At 34.8% G+C, this 21,188-nt stretch overlaps 3 protein-coding genes across 3 annotated transcripts; all 3 read left to right on the top strand.

Annotated features, from left to right (window-relative positions):
- Positions 1-6,023: 6,023 nt before the first annotated feature.
- On the top strand, positions 6,024-8,287 carry LOC121760938 (probable E3 ubiquitin-protein ligase ARI5). The gene is made up of 2 exons (XM_042156528.1): positions 6,024-6,574; positions 7,288-8,287. Exons 1-2 carry the CDS (start codon positions 6,024-6,026, stop codon positions 8,285-8,287), a joined length of 1,551 nt encoding a protein of 516 aa, XP_042012462.1.
- A 1,278-nt stretch (positions 8,288-9,565) lies between these two features.
- On the top strand, positions 9,566-11,427 carry LOC121760937 (probable E3 ubiquitin-protein ligase ARI5). Its single transcript, XM_042156527.1, has 2 exons — positions 9,566-9,657; positions 10,479-11,427. The coding sequence occupies exons 1-2, from the start codon at positions 9,566-9,568 to the stop codon at positions 11,425-11,427; spliced, it is 1,041 nt and encodes a 346-aa protein (XP_042012461.1).
- Positions 11,428-19,219: 7,792 nt separating this feature from the next.
- LOC121761554 (phosphoglycerate mutase-like protein AT74H) lies at positions 19,220-20,753 on the top strand. The gene is made up of 2 exons (XM_042157194.1): positions 19,220-19,720; positions 20,197-20,753. Exons 1-2 carry the CDS (start codon positions 19,261-19,263, stop codon positions 20,577-20,579), a joined length of 843 nt encoding a protein of 280 aa, XP_042013128.1. The 5' UTR covers positions 19,220-19,260; the 3' UTR covers positions 20,580-20,753.
- The last annotated feature ends 435 nt before the right edge of the window (positions 20,754-21,188 follow it).

Genomic DNA, 21,188 nt, shown 5'->3' with positions numbered 1-21,188 from the left:
AGACTATTGTGAATGTAAATTGTTAATTAATGATCATTAATTAACAATTGAAGACTATTGTAATGTAAATTGAAGACTATTGTGAATGTAAATTGATTTGTAAATAGTTAATTAATGATCAATTAATTTGTAAATTGAATCATTAATTAATGATTCAATTGATCAATTGGAAACCAAATATAGTCCCTTTTTGATAGTAGCTAGATATTGATTTTTATGTAACATAATTATATGAAGTTTCCACCGATTGTTCTAAATTTATACGGGATATTGACATCTAATATCATGAAAATTTAAAAAAGTTGAATTTTTCCCATGAACTTTAAAATTGACAAATAATATCACGTACTTTACTCCCGGTTTATTTTTTCCCACGAATGAAAAATTCATGTTATTTTAATAGATTGAAGAACAATTTTGGAGGGTGTGCTTTAAGAAAAACTATATTCAAAGATTGGAAAACTTGAAGCTCTCAAAATTAATGTTGATAAATTACGAAAACAAATTCGTATCATAATATTATTTGTGGGAATTTTTTCATTCGTGGCAAAAAACAAACCGGGGGTAAAGTTCGTGATATTATTTGCCAATTTTAAACTTTGTGGGAAAAATCCAACTTTTTGAAAGTATCATAATATTAGATGCCAATATCCCAATTTATAATGATGGACATTTAAGATGCCTTTTGAATAAATCAACTCGATTCTTTAGATATTTTGAAAAGGTACCCAAAGTTGTTATTTATTGGAGCAAGCAATGATGTTGTTCTTGGCCTCCAAAATATCTATATAAGATGATGGGATCCAAAGTTGTACTTTTATTATTAATATATAATTACTAAATTATGATTCAGGCTATCAATTTGTTCAAATCATGATGTTAAAAGGAGAGACAAGAAGAAGCCCTGTAATCAAGGTAATGAAATTCATGATGTAAAGGAATTATCTTATCGTGTTGTTTTTGATAATATTCCAATTAAATTACATTTAAATTATGGACGTTTTAAATGATAAATGATATAGTACTATTATTTCTAAGTCGGTGGGACGGTGGGAGTATTAATTAAGAAATTAAAACTCTTCTTATGTAGCTCTAATAACTCTATAAGAAATAATTCATGATACTTGGTTTAGTTAAAAACTTAAAATAGTCAAAAGTTTTAATTGTAAATTGATATTTTCACCAAAAGTAGGTGGTTGAATCATTTAAAGAGTAGTTTGAGAATTTTTTATTCCTAGTACTATTATTTAAGGTTATCCAAACATCTTTCATACTTCATCGCTTGCACCATTTCAGTTAGCACCCAAATGGTAATTAAAGAGACTTTGACATTGGTATATCTATGTGAGATCGGTCGATACTAATGTTGTTATATATTTTTTATTTTTATTAGTTAATTTTTAGTGTGTTGTTATTTTGGTTTACAATATTTACTATATACCTTTTAAATTATCTATATTCGCGGTGGACTATACAGCTTGCCAATTCTTGATTTTGTGTATTTTACATTTGCATAAAGATATTGGCAACACAAGCATTAGTTTTAAATCTCAATATACATCGAGATGGATATATTTTAAGACTAAAATATGTATACATAGTGCTCAAAGAAGTTGGTTTTATCATCTATTATTTTGAACATGACTACCTATAATTGGAGCTTAACTTTGTGGGTGGGGGCTCACCACTAAAATATGTACATCAATATAGAGTGGACTTAATCAACCCATAAATTATACTCCCTCCATTTCAAATAGATGTTACATTTTTTCTTTTAGTTTGTCCAATAAAAAATGTCATATTTCTATTTTTGGAAAAAAGTTATCTCTCACATAAATATAAAAATTATATTTTCTCTCTTCATTTAACACACAAAACAAAACCTCATAAAATCTCATGTCGTCCCACAAATGTGACATCTTTTGTGAGATTGTGGGAGTATAAGTATACAAATTTTGATGACATTTCTTGATTTCTAAATGTTACATCCTCTAATTGGGGAGTGTCCCCCTTTCCATGCATACAAATTTTAACCGTACTCCCCTTCCTTAATCAAGTAATTTTATGAGTGAAATCACGATTTCACTTTTATTATAATTTTAAATTAATTATTTTGGTCGAATGTATCGCAAGTGAAAGACGACCGACCTTAAGAAACATTAAGATTTATTTAATCTTAATTTGTTGATAGAATATTGTTTATGGATTAATATAAAATGAAATATTACAATTGTGGAATTTTGGGGTTGGTAAGGCATAAATCATCACAACTTTGGACCATCATATGCAATGCAACTACGAAAGCCCACTTGCCAAAAGTTATGGGATGCCACATATATTCTTAGGCCCACACATTATTTTAATTTCCAATATAGATTTTGCTATTTTGGAATGCCACATATATACTTAGGCCCACACCTTAATGTTTATCTGAATTTGGTAAAAATAATACAGTAGTATTTTTTTCGTCCCAAAAAAATATGTACTTTTTCTTTTTAGTCCATCACATAAGAATATGCACTTTCTAATTTTAGAAACTCTTTTCCTCTAACGAAGTGAAACCCATTCTACACTAACAAAACTTTACCTTTTCTCTTTACTTCTCTCTTACTTTACTAATTTTGCATTAAAACTCATGACGAAGTGTGAAGTCAAGACTTGAAGATTGATTCCATTTATTCATTCTTAAATAATACTTCTACCAGAAAAAAAAAACTCACGAAGCCAAACTTATTGAATGTGGGGTGATGTTAATTCGAAAGACAATTTTTTTTTTCAATAAAAATCATTGAAACTCTCATTTTTAAAGGTCGATCCACCGACCCCATCTGAATCTACACAACAACAATGCTCGTAAATGATTCACTACTTACCAATCCTCTACATTTATCTACATCCAAAGAATATGGATGTTTTCACATAATTTTTTTGTCTAAACACAACAAGATTATGAAATATTAACAAATTTAGGAGAAACGTTACAAATATTTAGTGACCCTAACTAATTACAAATGCATATAATTGCATAACCACGCACTTGTACGAACCCTTTCATCACATGTCCTTTCAAATGATGAATGTTAAAGATGGGGCTCACCACTTGGAAATAAATAGATAAAGAAATAATCAATTATATATAATCACAAGAAAAAGGCATAATTATCTACCAAATTGGTAGTTATCATGTTTTTAATTACTTAATGCTCTGTTTTTTTACGTTCCTGTCCCACTTTTGATCATATCATGTCCATATCAAAACCATAATATAATCAATCCATTCTGCATAATCAACATTATTAAGACTGTGATTAAGTGTTCTAATTTCTAAGTATGCTCTCAACTCTTTTTGTGCTCTGATTTATAGAATGCGAAATGTGGGCATTGTAATGTAGAGTAATTAGCTCATAAAAGCACGATTTATTTTCAATTTCCAAACATCACCCGTTCTTGTAATATTAATGTTGTAAATTATAATTATTGTTAAAAAACGATTATTATTTGAAAAATTTAACTTTAGTTTAAATTTTTATTGAATCAAAATAATTTTAAAATAATAAATATTAAGTGGTATTTATGTGTTAAAATATGAAGTTTTTGGGAAACTTCAATGTTGGTTCATGTCGAGAAATCAACATCCAAAGGCTTAATCAGAACTAGGGCTGACAATTTTCGACACGACACGATAATCTGACACGAATCCGCACGAAATTATTGGGTTGGGGTCAAGTCTTATCGGATCCGTGTCCTCATCGGGTTGACCCATTAAGAACCCGATAATTTCGGGTTGAGTTCGGGTCGGATGCGGGTCAGATACGGGTAACCCATTAAGAAACAATATTATTATTTTTATTATTATTTAAAATATATATTACTTTAATTTTTTTAATTTCTTATAAATTAGGTTTAAATAGTATAAAACGAATTTTAATTGTGTAAATTAGGTTATAAATTAAGGTTTAATCGTGTAATATTAGGTTTTAATCGTGTAATATCAGGTTCGGGTTGTTATCGTGTCGTGTCAACCCATATTATATCGTGTCGATAACGGGTTCGTGTCGGGTGCGGGTCGTGTTCGGATTTGAAGGTAGCAAGTCGGGTTCGTGTTCGGATTTACAGTTTCCTTAACAGGTCGGGTTCAGGTTAGGCCTTATTGGGTTGGGTCATTATCAGGTTGACCTGATAACGACCCAATCCGCACGATTTGCCAGCCCTAATCAGAACATGACAAGCTTAACTCATCATGTAAATTAACTTCATATTCCCCCTTTAAGCATAGGTTTGAATAATGTAGCTATAATCCGTTTTATCTGACTTATTATATTTTAACACAATCAGTGTTTTTAAATGTATACACAAAATTTGATAACAAAACAAACCATTGGTGGAATTAAATACAGGCCTCAAGAATTGCATTATACAGTATATATATCTATGCTCTTCAACATTTCTCATTCATTTTTCAAGCTTACATTTTCTTGTACAAATTATGACCGATCATAAGTATAGTAACCATAAAATATGGAGTCGGACGTTGTTAAATACTCTTCTTACTTCATAGAAAGTTAAAATCTGAAAAGACAGATTGATACCACACATTTGAGTAGTATTAAAGGCAAAACACATGCAGAATGCAGAACCGAAACCCTAAACCCTAAACCCGAGACCAAAGGTCTTGGGTTCAAGACCATTTTTTACTTTGGTCTTAGTTCATTATAGAAAATTTATATTTTAAAATAACCTACATTATTTCTTATAATGCTACTTTTTTTTATTCTAACTTTTGCGTTTAAAATTAGTTTTTTATTGATCACATACACTACACAACTCTTAAACTTATTTATAAATTTACACTAATAAATTCTTTAAATGATAAATATAACTAAAAATGGACAATTGACATTTAAATTATTCTAGTATTTCTTTGTTGAACGGGTTAATTATGCAGAGAACTAGGATTAGTTTCATGGATGAGAAGATCGCAATTGATTTGTGAATCGTGGTACAAAAGTTTAGGAATTTTACCGTATTTATGTTATTTGGAATTCAAATTTGATATTAAAATTTTGTGGAGAAATAAACACATACATTCACAAATATAAATGAGATGAACACATGAATTGTTTACCCAACTCGATACAATAGTTTAGGGCAATTAATTCTACAATGATAGAACACATTTGTTTATAAGCAAAAATAGAGAATATTAACTCTAGTCAAACTAAGAAACATAGGGATGTAATCAAATGCAAACTCTAAATATTGTATAAACTCCAAACTATGATCTGGACCGTTAGAAAATGTCAACATATGAAAAAATAACAACAACAAAAAATGTCAACACAGTGTCCACACTATGATCGGACCGTTCACACTGTGTTGACATTTTTTATTGCTATTATTTTGTCATCTATTGGTCCAAACCATAATTTAGAGTTTGTACAATATTTAGAGTTTGCATTTCATCACTACCAAAAAAACATACTCCCTCCATCCGCCATTAGGAGTACCGTTTCTTGGCGGCGCGAGTTTCAAGAAGTGTTAAGAAAAGTGAGTGGAAAAAAATTAGTGGAATAGCGGTCCCACTTGTGTATATTAGTTTTAAATGAAATGTGAATGGAATGAGTTAGTGGAATGTGAGACCCTAGTGAACCGGGGCTCTTATTCGCGGATGGACTAAAATGGAAAAACGAAACTCCTATTCGCGGACAAATGGAGTATCACACAAAGAAAATAAATCTGAGATATACTAAAAAATATATTAGCTTCAATTGTTTCCTTTTCAGGCTCCCTAACCAACAAATTTTGGCTATAACTTCCCCTACAAATTTTGACATTATTCTTATAAGTAAATGTTGGAAAATATTTTTAACCCAAAACTTCTCTTATCCGCTTCTTGATAGGCATTAGGATTCTAGCAAATCTATATCATATCTTTAGCTATAAAATCAAAACCCTAAACCACTATATCACTAAAACCCCAATCAAATCTACCTTCAATCCCACTCCCACAATCCAAACTCCCCATGAATCTCTTCCACCACACCCTCGGCGGCGATTGGGCGGAGAGCCGCCGACCTCCCGCAGCCGCCGACCTCCCAAAACCCTACAAAACCCTAACCGAAACCGACATAAAAAACCTCCAAGAAAGCGACATCTCCACCGTCTCCGCCGCCCTCTCCGTCCCCAGAGGCCTCGCCTGCTCCCTCCTCCTCACCAACAGGTGGGACCTCCACTCCGCCTGCGACAAATGGCTCTCCGCCGCTGTCAATCTGCCGCAGCAAGGATCGGCGACGTCGAAACGCGTGATCTGCAACATCTGCTTCGATAAATTTCCACCCTCTAAAATGGCCTCCGCCGGCTGCGGCCATCTCTTCTGCTTAAAATGCTGGAATAGCTATATTGGTAATGCGATCAATGATGGTGCCGCCAGCTTGATGCTCCGCTGCCCGGAGTCTGGCTGCGGAGCAGCTGTGACGTTTGAAATGGTTGAGAGATTCGCGCCGGGACCGAAAATTAGAAAATACCGCCGCCTTCTCCGGCAATCCTACGTGGAATTGAATCCGAATCGAAAGTGGTACTGTTACATATATATTTATTAGTTTTATGCATGAATTAGACTTATAATATGTTTGGATTTAAAGTCTCATTTACTAAATATGTATTAGTCAAACAACTGAATCACTGGTTTTTTTCTATAAATGTACTTTACTTTTATTTTTTGAATTTGCCGAACATTTACTATAGGAGTATTAATCATATGGATCCCACTATTTATTGATGTTTCATTTTATGAAACAATGTAGGTATACTGTAAATACCTATTCCTTTCATAGTAGTAGAGTCATTTCCTTTTCAGTAAAAAGTCAACATATTTCTTCCCGCTTACTTACTTTATTCTCTTTTCATGTCTATATTTTTTTCATTGACTATTTGTATGAGACGAATAAAAAAAAGAAAATATGGTCTATTTCTATTGGACGGAGGGAGTAATTTTTTTCAATTTTCAAATTTCACATTAAAACTTAGGCGGAGTTTGGAGTAATTTTTTTCAAATTTCACATTAAAACTTAAGCTGAGTTTAGAATAATTTTTTTCAAATTTCGCATTAAAACGCAGGCTGAGTTTTTATTTTCATCTTTTATAGTATTTCATAAATTTCGCATTAAAACTCGGGTCATTCCAAATTTTATATTTTAACGAGTAAGAAAGACTATATAAAACGAGGAATCCGTACATAGGGATTTGATTTGATTTGATTTGATTTGATTTGATTTGTTCGGCTCACAGGTGCCCGGCCCCGGGATGCAACCTAGCAATCGAGTACGAATTCGACGGGAGCACGAGCTACGACGTCATCTGCGCCTGCTCGCACACCTTCTGCTTCTTCTGCGCGGCCGAGAGCCACCGCCCCGTGTCGTGCAAGGTGGCGGCGGCGTGGCTGGCGACGAACAAATCCGAGGCGAAGAGCTCCAAGTGGATCGTCTCCAACACGAAGCCGTGCCCCAAATGCCTCCGCCCAATCCAGAAAGACTACGGCTGCAACCACATGATCTGCACAGCTCCCTGCGGGTTCCACTTCTGCTGGAATTGCCTCTCACCAATGGGTAGTAACCACGTCCTCACCTGCGCTGATGAGAAGCGGAAGATGAAGATGCCGACGAGCGACGCGGCAAGATACACCCACCACCGCGAGAGGTGGGAGTTTTACGAGAATTCGGGGAAGGCGGCGTTGGGGGATTTGGAGCGGGCGAGGCGGTGGCGCGGGGGCAGGAGAATGGGGTTTGTGGCGGCGGCGTGGGAGCAGATTGTGGCGTGCCTCCGCGTGCTCAAGTGGAGCTGCGCGTTTGGGTATCACGTGGCGGAGGCGGGGCTGTTGGAGTATTTGCAGGGGGAGGCGGAGGCGGCGGTGGAGAGGCTGAAGAGGTGCGTGGAGGAGGGGATGGGAGATAAAGGGGTTTATGTTGATGAGGGGAAGCTTAGGGGGTTTGAGGTGAGGATTTTGGATCTAACACGTGTTACGAGGAGGTGTTTTGATACTTTGGTTTCGGCGTCAGAGAATTGGTTGACTGAAGTTGGGGGCTCGAAGAGGAGCAAGCCTCAGAGAATCTCTGTGACAAGGCCCGGGTACGAGAGCTCGAAGGGGAATATTGGGAGCTCGAAGACGAGCAAGCCTCAAAGAAGCTCTGAGACAAGGCCAGGGTACAAGAACTCGAATAGGCTTATGTACTTCTTCTCTACCTCCGACTCAGACTCAGACTCTTTACCCTTTGACTCGGGCTCAGAGTAAGAGGAGCCGAAGAGGCTCAAGTACTCCACCTTTGAGCTTGAGAAGTCGAGGAGGCATAACTCCTCCTCGACCCAGACGGGAGAAAGCTCCAAATATAAGAAATAGAGGATGCAGGTGATAGGGTTTTTATTGCTTTATTGTGTAACATTTTTCGTTTCACTAGTGTCATTTCTCTTGGAACTTTATTTAGAGATTACCTGAAATATCCACAACAAATGCTTTGTATTAAAATAAGTTTAATTAAATTATCTGAAATTAATCAACATTTTAATAATTAAGTTTTGGTCGGTGTTCATCAATAGACTTATCTTATAAGAATATAAAATTAGACGAAATTATGTGTTCAAATTTATTGAAAATTGGCCAAAATTTAGGATGCAAAGAAACCGAGATATCATAAAGCGAATGTAATGTACTTGAAAAAACAAATAAACGTTCTTAATTGAATAAAAATATTTCGCTAGCCAATCTTTTTTTGTAAGGCGCCTGCAAGGCTTGAGTTTTAGTTAGAAAAGACATGCAATTACAAAGGAATTGTTTATCCATATAGTTTATGTATCTATGTTTGGGGCGACACCAAGCCAGAAATTTTACTATATAATTTCAGGATCATTCTCCCATAGAGCACCTCTGGTTATAAGTAAAAATAATTTTTTTTAATTTTGGTCACACTAGGAAACATATTTCACAAGGAAATAGAGAATAAATCAAAGATATAGTAAGAAATATACTGAGCTCAATAATTTCCTTACATGCTCCATAATTAACAAATTCGGACTCTAACTTTCTCTGCGATTTTTAACATTATTCTTTTAAATAATGTTGGAAAATCTTTTCAACCCAAACTTCTCTTCTACCACAATATAGGGAAAACCCTACCATCTAAACTCCACATGAATCAATTTCACACCGCCGCCGGCGATTGGGCGGAGAGCAGCCACACCGCCGCCGGCCTCCCAACTACAAAACCCTAACCGAAACCGACATAAAAAACCTCCAAGAAAGCGACATCTCCACCGTCTCCGCCGCCCGCCTCTCCGTCCCCAGAGGCCTCGCCTGCTCTCTCCTCCTCACCAACAGCTGGAACCTCCACTCCGACTGCGAGCAATGGCTCTCCGCCGCCGCCGCCGTGAATCCGCCGCCGCAAGCATCGACGTCGAAACACGTGATTTGCAACATCTGCTTCGAAAAAATCCGCCCCCATAAAATGGCCTCTCGCCTGCTTGCTTGACGCTCCGATGCCCGGAGTATGGCTGCGAAGCAGCTGTGACATCGGACATGGTTGAGAGATTAGCATCGGATTTTGAAAGAGAAAAGTACCACCGCCATCTCCGGCGATCCTACGTGGAATTGAATCCGAATCGAAAGTGGTACTGATATGGATACATTTATATTTTTTAATACATGAATTAAGCTTATCATATGCTTCGATTTAAAGTCTCATTCACTAACACGATTCCGCACACCATTAAATAATTATATTAATATTTAAAAGTACTTTTTTTTTGCCGTTTTTGGTTTACCCATAAAATTAATCCACTTTTATTTTTAGAAATTTATCACCAAACACTTACTACTAATCATGTGGGGATGTGGGAATGTTTCATCAATTTGAAACATTGAAACAGTTTGCAATTTTGCACAAGTTTTCTTTTCATTTTATATTTTATAAATTTTGCATTAAATTCTAGAATCTCTATTTTCTTTTCTTTTGCTATATTTTACAGTTTTCTTATTAAAACTTATATGAGTTCCAAAATCTTTATTTTAAGGAGACTATATAATACTCCTTCGGTCCCACTAAAGATGACTCACTTTTCTTTTTAGTTTGTCTCAACCAAAATAATCCATTACTGAAAATGGAAACATCTTTCTGTCTACTTTAATTCCCCTCATTACTGAAAATGGAAACACAAAATAAAGCTGTATAAATTCTCCTGCCGCCCAATGAACGAGTCATTTCTTTGGGACGGAGGGAATACTACCTCTATTTCTTAAATTTTATCACATTTTTTCATTTCTTTCCATCCAACAAATTTATCACATTTTCACTTTTTATTATTTTTGGTCCAACTCAAATTTTATTATGAAACTAATATATAAAAATAGTACTCATATTTATAATTTTGTGAATTATTTATGTAGTTGTTAGGATTTGATTTGATTTGATTTGATTTGATTTCGGTCTCAGGTGCCAGGCCCCGGGGTGTGACCTAGCAATCGAATTTGAATTCGACGCGAGCCTGATCCACGACGTCGTCTGCGGCTGCTCCCACACCTTCTGCTTCCTCTGCGCGGCGGAGAGCCACCGCCCCGTGTCGTGTGAGGCGGCGGCCGAGTGGCTGGCGGCGAACAATTCCGAGGCGAAGAGCGTCGCGTGGATCGTCTCCAACACGAAGCCGTGCCCCAGCTGCCACCGCCCGATCCAGAAAACCCAAGGCTGCGACCACATGACCTGCAGAGCTCCCTGCCGGTTCCACTTCTGCTGGAACTGCCTCTCTCCGATGAGAAACCACGGCGACACCTGCCGCCGCCGCACGGCCGAGGAGAAGGGGAAGACGAAGCGGCCGGAGAGCGACGCGGGAAGATACGCTCACCACCGCGAGAGGTGGGAGTTTTGCGAGAATTCGAGGAAGGCGGCGGCGGAGGAGCTGGAGCGGGCGAGGTGGCGGTGCGGCGGCGGGAGAATGGGGTTTGTGGCGGCGGCGTGGGAGCAGATTGTGGTGTGCCGGCGCGTGCTCAAGTGGTGCTACGCGTTTGGGTATTACGTGGCGGAGGCGGGGCTGTTGGAGTACTTGCAGGGGGAGGCGGAGGCGGCTGTGGGGATGCTGCAGCGGTGCGCGGAGGAGGAGATGGGAGATGAAGGGGTTTATGTTGATGAGGAGAAGTTTAGGGTGTTTGAGGTGAGGATTTTGGATCTAGCACGTGTTACGAGGAAGTGTTTCGAGGATTTGGTTGTGGCGTCGGAGAATTGTTTGACTGAAGTTGGGAGGTCGAAGACGAGCAATCCCCAGAGAAGCTCTGACTCTGACTCTGAATCTGAATCCTCGGACTCAGAAGAGTTAGAGTATGAGGAGCCAAAGAGGCATAAGTTTTGGAGGTTGATTAAGAGACTTAATTATCTTATAAGAACTATTTGAGTTAGAAATTTTTGAAAAATTATCTTACAAGGATACAAAATTATAGTATATAGATAATAACTATTCGAGTTAGAAATTTTTGAAAATCAATCAAAATTTAGGATACAAAGAAAAATGAGGTCTTTTTTTAAAGCTCATGTGAGAATATAATTAAAAACACAAATTAGTTTCTTTAATTGAATAAAAAATGTCGTTAGCCAATTAATTTTTTAGCGCATCTGCCGGAAGATGACGTTAATTTGCGTTACAAAATAAAAAATGACTTAATAGAGTATTTTAAAAAAAAAAGCAAAAAAGCCAAATCCAAAGCCAAAAAAAAAGCAAAAAAGCAAGAAAGTTGTTGATTATAAGGTTTGTAGAGTGGGAACGGTGTTGCTTGGTGGAGATATGTTTAGTATGTTGTAATATAGGGATTTGATGATAATGTTTGTATTTATAAGTGTGTGGAAAATGTAAGAAGCAAGTTCCATGCAATAACTTAGTTTGAAGAAGTCGAATTAATTTATGTAGAAATAGTCAATTTTGCTAAGCTGGAGAAAACGTGGCTAATTAAGACTTGGAATACAAGAGTTGACCTTTTCTATTCTATATCTCTGATGTGTCCAAATATCTATTTGCTTAGACGAGTAGTCTGTCTCACAACAATTCCAAAGTTTCAAAAATAAACCACAAAACACAAGAAGGTAAAAAACAACTAAACCTGAATTGCGATAATCGGCAAATTATGCCAGAAAGTGTATTATTTATAGTTTTCTTGTATTCGTTCGCTGCCATTTTTGTAATGGTTTTGGATTATGCATTTGTGTTTATCAATGTATTAATTTCTTTACTTTTTTTGTTATTTCGGCATGATTTACCTTTTTTATTTCTATTTTGTTCGTTATTTCTATGACTCTGAGCATTTGCACTACATCAAAAAGAAATGACTAGTACTACTTTATTTGGGAATCTATTAGTATTTTTCATGGTTCATTTTAATTATGTAGCTTATGAGAAATGTGATCTTATTTTGGAGGTGTACGATGTGCCTAAATATGATCTTATTTTCTTATAATGAACTAAAAATGATGTAAAAATAACTTTAGTTGTGCTCATATAATGGACTAAAAATGAAGTAAAAATGGAGTATGTTTTTGGTTATGTGTTATGCATTTAAGGGGTGTTTTGTCTATCATTCTAGCTTAGGTTTCTCATTCATTCAACCTTTTAATGATCTATACATACATAATTTATCATTCATTCATTCTACGCCATCACTTTAATTTACTAAAAATCCTCTACCAATTTACATAAATATAATTAGTTTTTTAGGAGTATCTAATTAGAATACACTTGGATATTCATTAGGATTATAGTATATCTAAATCATATCATTAAACCCTAAACCACTATATGATCACTAAAACCCCAATTAAATTAAATCTACATTCAATCCCACAATCCAAACTCCCCATGAAATAATTACACCACAGCCGCGGCGGCGATTGGGCGGAGAGCAGCCACACCGCCGCCGGCCTCCCAAAACCCTAACCGAAACCGACATAAAAAACCTCCAAGAAAGCGACATCTCCACCGTCTACGCCGCCCTCTCCGTCCCCAGAGGCCTCGCCTGCTCTCTCCTCCTCACCAACAGCTGGAACCTCCACTCCGCCTGCGAGCAATGGCTCTCCGCCGCCGCAAGCATCGACGTCGAAACACGTGATTTGCAACATCTGCTTCGAAAAAATCCGCCCCTATAAAATGGCCTCCGCCAGCTGCGGCCATCTCTTCTGCTTACAGTGCTTGAGTAGCTATATTGCTAACGCGATCAACGACGGCGCTGCTTGCTTGACGCTCCGATGCCCGGAGTATGGCTGCGGAGCAGCTGTGACATCCGACATGGTTGAGAGATTAGCATCGGATTTTGAAATAGAAAAGTACCATCGGATTTCGAGTTGATTTTGCGTCATTTCTCTTTGAACTTGATTTGGAGATTACCTTAAAAACTTTTATGGTTTAATATTTGATCACAATAAATATTTTGATATAAAACAAATTTAAATAAATTATCTGCAATATATTAAAATTTTATTAATTAAGTTTTGGACACATTTTCCATTAGTAGACTTATCTGGACACAAAATTAGGGTTAACTATTTGCGTTGAATTTTTTTTGAAAGTCGGTCAAAATTTAGGATGCAAAGATAAATGAGGTCATTTTAATAAGTTCAAAAACATAAATTAGCGTCCATAACTGAATGAAAAAAATGTCTTTAGCCGATATTTTTTTAGAGCACTGCAAGTTGGAAGATATATGACTTTAATTTAGTTAGAAAATTAAAAAAAAACGACATCTATAATAGTCATTTAAAAAAAGAGCAAAAAAAGCGCGTATTTATAACAGCAACAATAGATATTCAATTGAATAAAAATAAATACATTTTACATAAACACTTAATTTCTGCTTGATTCATTTACAAGTTTCCAATTGCAGCCACACACTTAAATTAACTAGAAAAAAATAAAAGAATGTCAATTAATACTATACATTTATTTTTAACCTTTTGCAGCCTGATCTCCAAGTTAGGGTCGGCCAGAAACGCCATGGCCGCCCCCGGTCTGCAACTTTTTTATTTTTATTTTTTTGAAGAATAAGTCAAACCCTATTTCCAGTCAATGGTTCTGCCTCCGAATTATGTTTTGGATTCGCCACTAGCCTGATCTCCCTGTTCACCACCTTCCACAATTACATTTGGTGTTCTAATCCTAAACCTCTCATCTCTAAACTCATTTATCTCTCCCATATTTATTTCTCTCTGTCTCATGGACTTCATGCTCATGCTCCTCTTCATGCTCCCACTCTTGCTCATCTGCTTCTTCTTCATCTTCAACGCGTGCCCGATCTTCTTGAACACTTCCTCGTGGTCTCCTTTGAAGACCTTGTCGAAGAACTCACGTCTTTCCACATAGATCTCCCCGAACATCTCTAGCGCGCCTAGAAGCCTCGGATCGACCCTCTTGCCCGAGTTCCATCTGATGAAGTGGGACGTCTTCGTCTCTTCCTGTCTGTTTGAATAATCGAAGGCGGGGTAGAAAGACGAGGATGCACCATTGTTTGATGGCTCCATGTAGTATGTGGGTGTAGAATATGTGTAAGGATTCATATAGCTTTTTGTTCAAGAAAGTTGTTGAAGATGTAGAAAAGATGTTGCTTGGAGATTTGTTTAGTATGTTTGTAATGTAGGGACTCAATGAGAATGTTTGTATTTATAAGGGTGTGGAAGAAAGTTCCATGTAATAACTTCATTTTACGAAGTCGTATTAATTTTATGTAGAAATAGTCAATATTTCTAAGGTGGAGAAAACGTGGCTATGCCTATGACTTGGAGCACAAGAGTCGACCTTTTCTGTTCTAGATATTTTGGATGTGCATGATGTGTCCAAATATCTCTTGCTTATTTGCATTATAGAAGTCTAACACTTTTATTTTCTTGAAAAGTTTAGGACTAGGTTTAGTTATTTTTTTTACCTTAGTGTGTTTTGTAGTTTATGTCTGGAACTTTGGAATTGTTGTGAGACCACTCATCTCGATGTTTGATGTTGGTGGATAATGCCAAAAAGTGTACTGTTTATCGTTTTCTTGTGTTTGTTCGTTGCTTTTATTCCATAGTGGTTTTAGATTGTCTATATATTGATTTCGTTGTTTATCTGTATGAACTACTTGTATAATGCTATTTTGATCACGATTTCCATGGCTCGAGCATTTGTACCAAATCGAAAAAATTAACTTTATTTGAGAAGCACCAATTGAAGTTTAATTAAAATTGGAAGAAATCCAAATATCTTTAGATAATTTTTTTTTCTTGTCACACGCAAGTTTGTTTAATTCCATGTTAAGATAAGTTGTTGATTCTTACTTCTTTTAAGCTATACATTGATATAGTTGAACTCCGAGATGAATGGATTCTGAGTGGATATATGTCAATTCTTAGCTAGATTTGTGATTAGCCTTAATTAAAGCTATTATACATTATTATCGTATTTGGTTTGCTTTCACGTTATTATTTGCTACTAGTAGTACTATTTTATAGGGATTAATTATGTATTTATATGTAAAAACTTATCTATACGCGTATTCTTCTCAAGTTGGGTGAGATCAAAATTATGAGCAAATTTGCTTTTATTATACGCGAATTATTTCATGGATAGTAACAAATTTTCATGCTCCAAAATACTATTCAAACATATGAATAATTGGCTGCAGTTTTTTTATAAATTTATTTCTAATAAATTATTAAAAAGAAAAATCGTTATTGTTCATAGTCGAAATAATAGAATTGCAGGGAAAAATTGTGGTCCACTTACTTTTAAAAAGTGTTTACTGAGAATATTTAAGTCTTCATAGCTTAAATACATAATTTAGGTTGTTTTGTGATCTTTCTACCAACAAACAGTTCCGATAATATATAATAATGTTATTAATTTTAATCCAGTCTACCAAGTGATAACTATATATTTCATATATTTTAATACACTTACAATATATAATAATATGATAAAATATATCTTAATAATTTAGTCAAATGTATCATATATTGTTATAGGTCATGATAATTTATTATCATTTCTATGATTCCATATATCGTTGAACATGACATGCAATAGTAGGCCATGCCCTACTTTATTTAATTTGATCCTATGATGAGACAATCACTACATATTTGCAATTAGTATAGAGAGAGACAGACATTTAAATGGAAGGTCTCACATTCCAAGAATATGTAGTTGTATCATACTGTAGTCCTCTTGAAAATCTTAAATCGTACGAATCGTCACACCAGAATAAATTAAAAAAAGCCAAAATTGCATACTAATTTAATTTGTATTATCTGACGAAGTCGAAGTCAAGATTATGTAATATGGAATCAGTCAAAGTTGATTTTACTTTACTTTCAATATTTTAGCGGAGTAATTTATTCTGGAGTGAGTGAAAATATGAAATGCTTCCTAAATTTCTCATCAATTTCATTTGAATTTTAGTGTGTGTGTGTGTGTGAGAGAGAGAGAGAGGGAGGCTTGCCTAATTTTCTTATTAATTTCGCCGAAAGCCTAATTTTCACATTAATTTTCGCTGAAATCCTAAATTCGTCGAAACTTTCTCTCATTAATTTTGCTAGAGATAATTATATTTGAATAAGTTTACGAATAATACTTAATGCCATATAAGTATTCAATAAACAAAACTAAAAAAATAGAAAATACACTCATATTTGAAGATTCAACTATTCAATAATTTTGTAATGAGAGCGTAAATGATTTGCTGAATTTCAAATCATTCAAACACGTTTCAGTGTTCTGCATGAGAAGGAAAGATTAGATTTTCTAACTTTTGACCTATTATTAATTAGTTATTACTCACATTTTCTTTGAGGAAAAGTACACGAAATATATATTTAAAATCTGAATATATATCCTATTCCTCATTCCTGACTAAAAAATACTCCATATATCTCGAGAAGAACAAAAATGAAATATTTTGACTTTTATATTTGGACTGTATAACTGAAATAAATTATAGAAAAACTAATTTTCTGCAAATTAGGTAGTAAAGTGCTAAGAAATATACCTCGATTCTTCAAAGTCTTTATTGTACCGTAAAAGATGCTCCCATGCATTTCTTCCCTTTCTGGAACAAAATTCAGCTAAAAGTTAAAACTCCAATTACGTAGTACTGGTATTTCTTTTCGATATAAAAATTATAAAAATATATATGGTGAGTTAAATAGACATAAAATAAAGCAAGAGAAAAAAGAAAATAAAATTAGACAAAAATATTTATTTTTTTTTAAAAGGAAATGGTTCACTTGCGCATACCTTCTGTAAATGAATACGACTCAATTACACTGATACAAAAGTAGGGGTGGGTAGGTACGGTATACCTTACCGAAACCATCATACCGTATACCTTACCGAAAATTCGGTATGAGAAAAAATCATACCTTTACCTTACCAAAATTTTCGGTATACCGAATTTCGGTATACCTTATTTTCGGTAAGACAAAGTTCAATACCGATACCATACTTCATTTTCGGTATATCATACCTAAATTCGGTATACCGTACTTTTTCGGTATACCAGAGTTTTACGATATATCGGACTACGATATGAGATACCAAAATCTCATTATTTTGCATATAATTCTAAATACAAAAACAATGAAAATAATATTTCAAAATACTTAAAAAAAATCCAATTTCATAAAACTCAAACATTCAAATAATGTTAAAAAAACTACAACAATTAAACTCCATGCAATTAAACAATGTTCAATATCATATCACGAACATTAAGTAATAATATCTTAATATCATCTTCAGTTCTTGCAGCCTCCACTGTCCTTCAATTTATCATCATAAACCTGCATTTGTGAAGTTTTAAACAATTTTCAGTAAACTAAATTATTAACTCAATAAACCATATGAAATAATGCATATATATACTACTTGCCACAATCTAAATAGACTTGGATGCGTAAATAATAAACAAACCACATAGGCACAACTCTTTTTTTTAAAATGAACATTAAAATCATGATTCACAATTTTTAACTATAGCGAATAAAATTACATAGATCCAATTTAAGAAATGACAAGTTAAAGAGCTTTAACATGTATACGTATTTAGTAAAGATAAAACTCTGACCTCCGTTCGTCTTCTTGGCTCAAGTTCATTAATTAGAAGATAAAAGTGGATCCCCTAGCAACTGTTCATCTTCTTGGCTCAAGTTTGCATCTACAAAAAAACATATATCGGTATATACCATATTTTCGGTATATACCTAAAATTACGGTATATACCGTATTTTCGGTATATCCCGGTATACCTCGGTATATGAAAATTCATACCTTTACCTTACCGAAATAAATCGATAAGGTATCATACCTTACCGAAAATTGCGGTATACCGAAAATCCGGTATTTTCGGTAATTTTTCGGTACGATAAGGGCGGTATTTCGGTATTTCGGTATTTTTACCCAGCCCTACAAAAGAGTACTAGTTTTCCTACAATTCACAACTATGAAGCTTCTTACTTGTGAGTTTATTATACTTTTCATATAATCCACGGCTATGAAGCTTCTTAATTGTGAATTTATTCTATTTAGCCTATATTTAACTAATTCAAAACCTATAAACTTCTTTGTTGCTAATTCATGTTGACTAAGTTAATTATGCATATTTGCATCAATACAGAACTATTTTAAATGCTGAACACAGAATTAAAAAAATATGGCATTATAAAAGAACACCTTAGAGAATTTTTACTTTGTTTTAATTCATTATAAAAAAATTAGATTTTTAGATTGTTTAATTCATCTTTAAATCTGAATTTCATAAATAAACTAAAAACAAAGTAAAATGTTGTCTTATACTGATATACTCCTAAATTTTTTTTGACCACAGATAATACCGAATCCGCATTTGGCAAAATCCGACTTATCATAATCCACCGGCTTTGCGGTTTAAGGAGATGTTTTGCCGATAAATAACCCTATTAACTTTTATGTTTAGTTTCAAAGAATACATTTTCTACAAATGGGGTAAAGTGTCAAGGAATATGAATACCTGGATTATTATAATCCAAAGATTCAATTCAAATTTCAAAGTCTTTTGTTTACACCGTGGAACAAGCTATTCCCATTTCCTAGCTCCCTTTCAACATCCAACAAAATTCAATACAAGACAAATCCCCAACTACTACAATATAAACACACACCACACACACTAAATCCTCATTCACCACAAACTCACAAACCAACTTAAAAAAAAACTTCACACACAAATTTGAAACTAAAATGCCGAGCCACCAAGAAAAGATGATTCATCACTTCCCGCGGCGCATCATACTGGTGCGCCACGGAGAGAGTGAGGTGAACGAGGACGAAGGCGTCCTCGAGCACGTCCCCAACCACAAGATCAAACTGATCAAGAAGGGGACCGAGCAAGCTCGGGCAACGGGGCGGATGATAAAGGAGATCGTGTCGGAAGAGGAGGCATGGAAGGTTCTGTTCTACGTCTCTCCTTCTAATAGGACGAGGGAGACGATGGACGAGATCATCTCCCGAGGCAGAACGTTCGAGAAGAATCGGATCGTTGGAGTGAGAGAGGAGTGTAGATTGAGAGAGCAGCATTTTGGGAATTTTCAGGATTTGGAGGAGAGGAGGAAGATTAAGAGAAGTAGGGTTAGGTATGGGAAGTTCTTCTATAGGGTTCCCGAGGGTGAATCGAGTGCCGATGTTTACGACCGTGTTTCGAGTAAGTTCCTCGTCTCATGTTTTCGGTTAATCGTAGTTGTGTCCGCAATTTTTTTAGGGGTAATAGTCATTTATATTAATTTAAATCATGAATTTTGGTCAAATTCTGTATGATCCATGAATTTTGAAATTAGAATATTAAATCATAAGTTTTGATTTTTCTCCGTTGTCACATCCATGCACAAACAATGTTAAAATTGTAGTATGATTCATTAAAAAAATATTTCTATCGTTTATATTCCATTATTTTATGTCAGGTTTCTGAAAAAAATTTTCTAATTACTATAAGAATACTAAGAATCTTGATTTCAAAGATCTCACACATTTTCAACTTTTTTTTATAGTATTACTTTTTAATCTTTGATCAATTCAATTGAAATTTGGATCATATATTATGCATTGTTACAACTTACAACTCTATTAAATTACAATAATGTCATAAACCAACATTCTTACCACAAAAATTCCTTTTTTTAGGTTTTCTTGAGGGGCTATGGAGGGACATGGAATCCAACAAATTTAGCAATGAGATGAATTTGATAGTAGTCTCACATGGACTCACTATCCTTCTATTTCTCATGAAATGGTTCAATTGGACTGTTAATCAGTTTGAAGAGCTAGCCAATCCAGCTAATTGCGAATATCGAGTCCTAGAGCTTGGCCCGGATGGCGAATATAGTCTTGCTTCGTACCACCAGCTAGACGAGCTCAAAAAATGGGGTCTATCTGATGAGATGATCGAGGATCAAATTATTCGAGCTCGAGGTCTCCAACCTTTTCTTGATCGGAAGTGTCTCGTTGCGCCCACCAATGATTCGGCATCGGACGACAGCATCGGAGATTATTTCGATGAGAAATGAATTGGCAAGTCTAGTACTTGAAAAGTACTAGGGCTTGGTCTAAAAGGTTTGATGTTGGTTTAATTCACTAATAATTGTTGTTAATTTGTATTTGTTCATTTTTATTTATTTATTGGTGGGTGTTTATGATGGTTAACATTATTCAATTGTTTTGTAGCATTTATATATTGCATGATGTTGTACGTCCGAATTTTCTTATTATGTATTCTTTTATCAATAATGAAAATAAAATGTTCTAATTTTTTAGTTTGGTTGTAGACTTCTTGTTGACTTTTTCATGATGTATACTTTTATGGTCTATATAAAGTAATCCATTTTAGATTATTTGTTTCTGAGCCAATTCTCAAACTAACAAAACATTTGGACCCACTAAATTATGGTTTTTAGAGGGACCATCTAATATATCTGCTGAATTTCTGATGGATATATCATTGGGATATATTATTGGTAACATTGTGTTTATATTAAATTAATATTTAACCAATATAATTTAATATATATTTCAAATATTTGTACACATTGTACTAAATTAAACCATTCTTTATTGGCATGTATAATGATAACTAAGTTATTTTTCAAAGTTATCATTCCAAACTTTATTGTGGATAA

The sequence above is a fragment of the Salvia splendens genome, chromosome 13 (assembly GCF_004379255.2).
Source record: "Salvia splendens isolate huo1 chromosome 13, SspV2, whole genome shotgun sequence".
Classification (NCBI taxonomy): Eukaryota; Viridiplantae; Streptophyta; class Magnoliopsida; order Lamiales; family Lamiaceae; genus Salvia; species Salvia splendens.
This window is presented reverse-complemented; position numbering and strand designations above follow the sequence as displayed.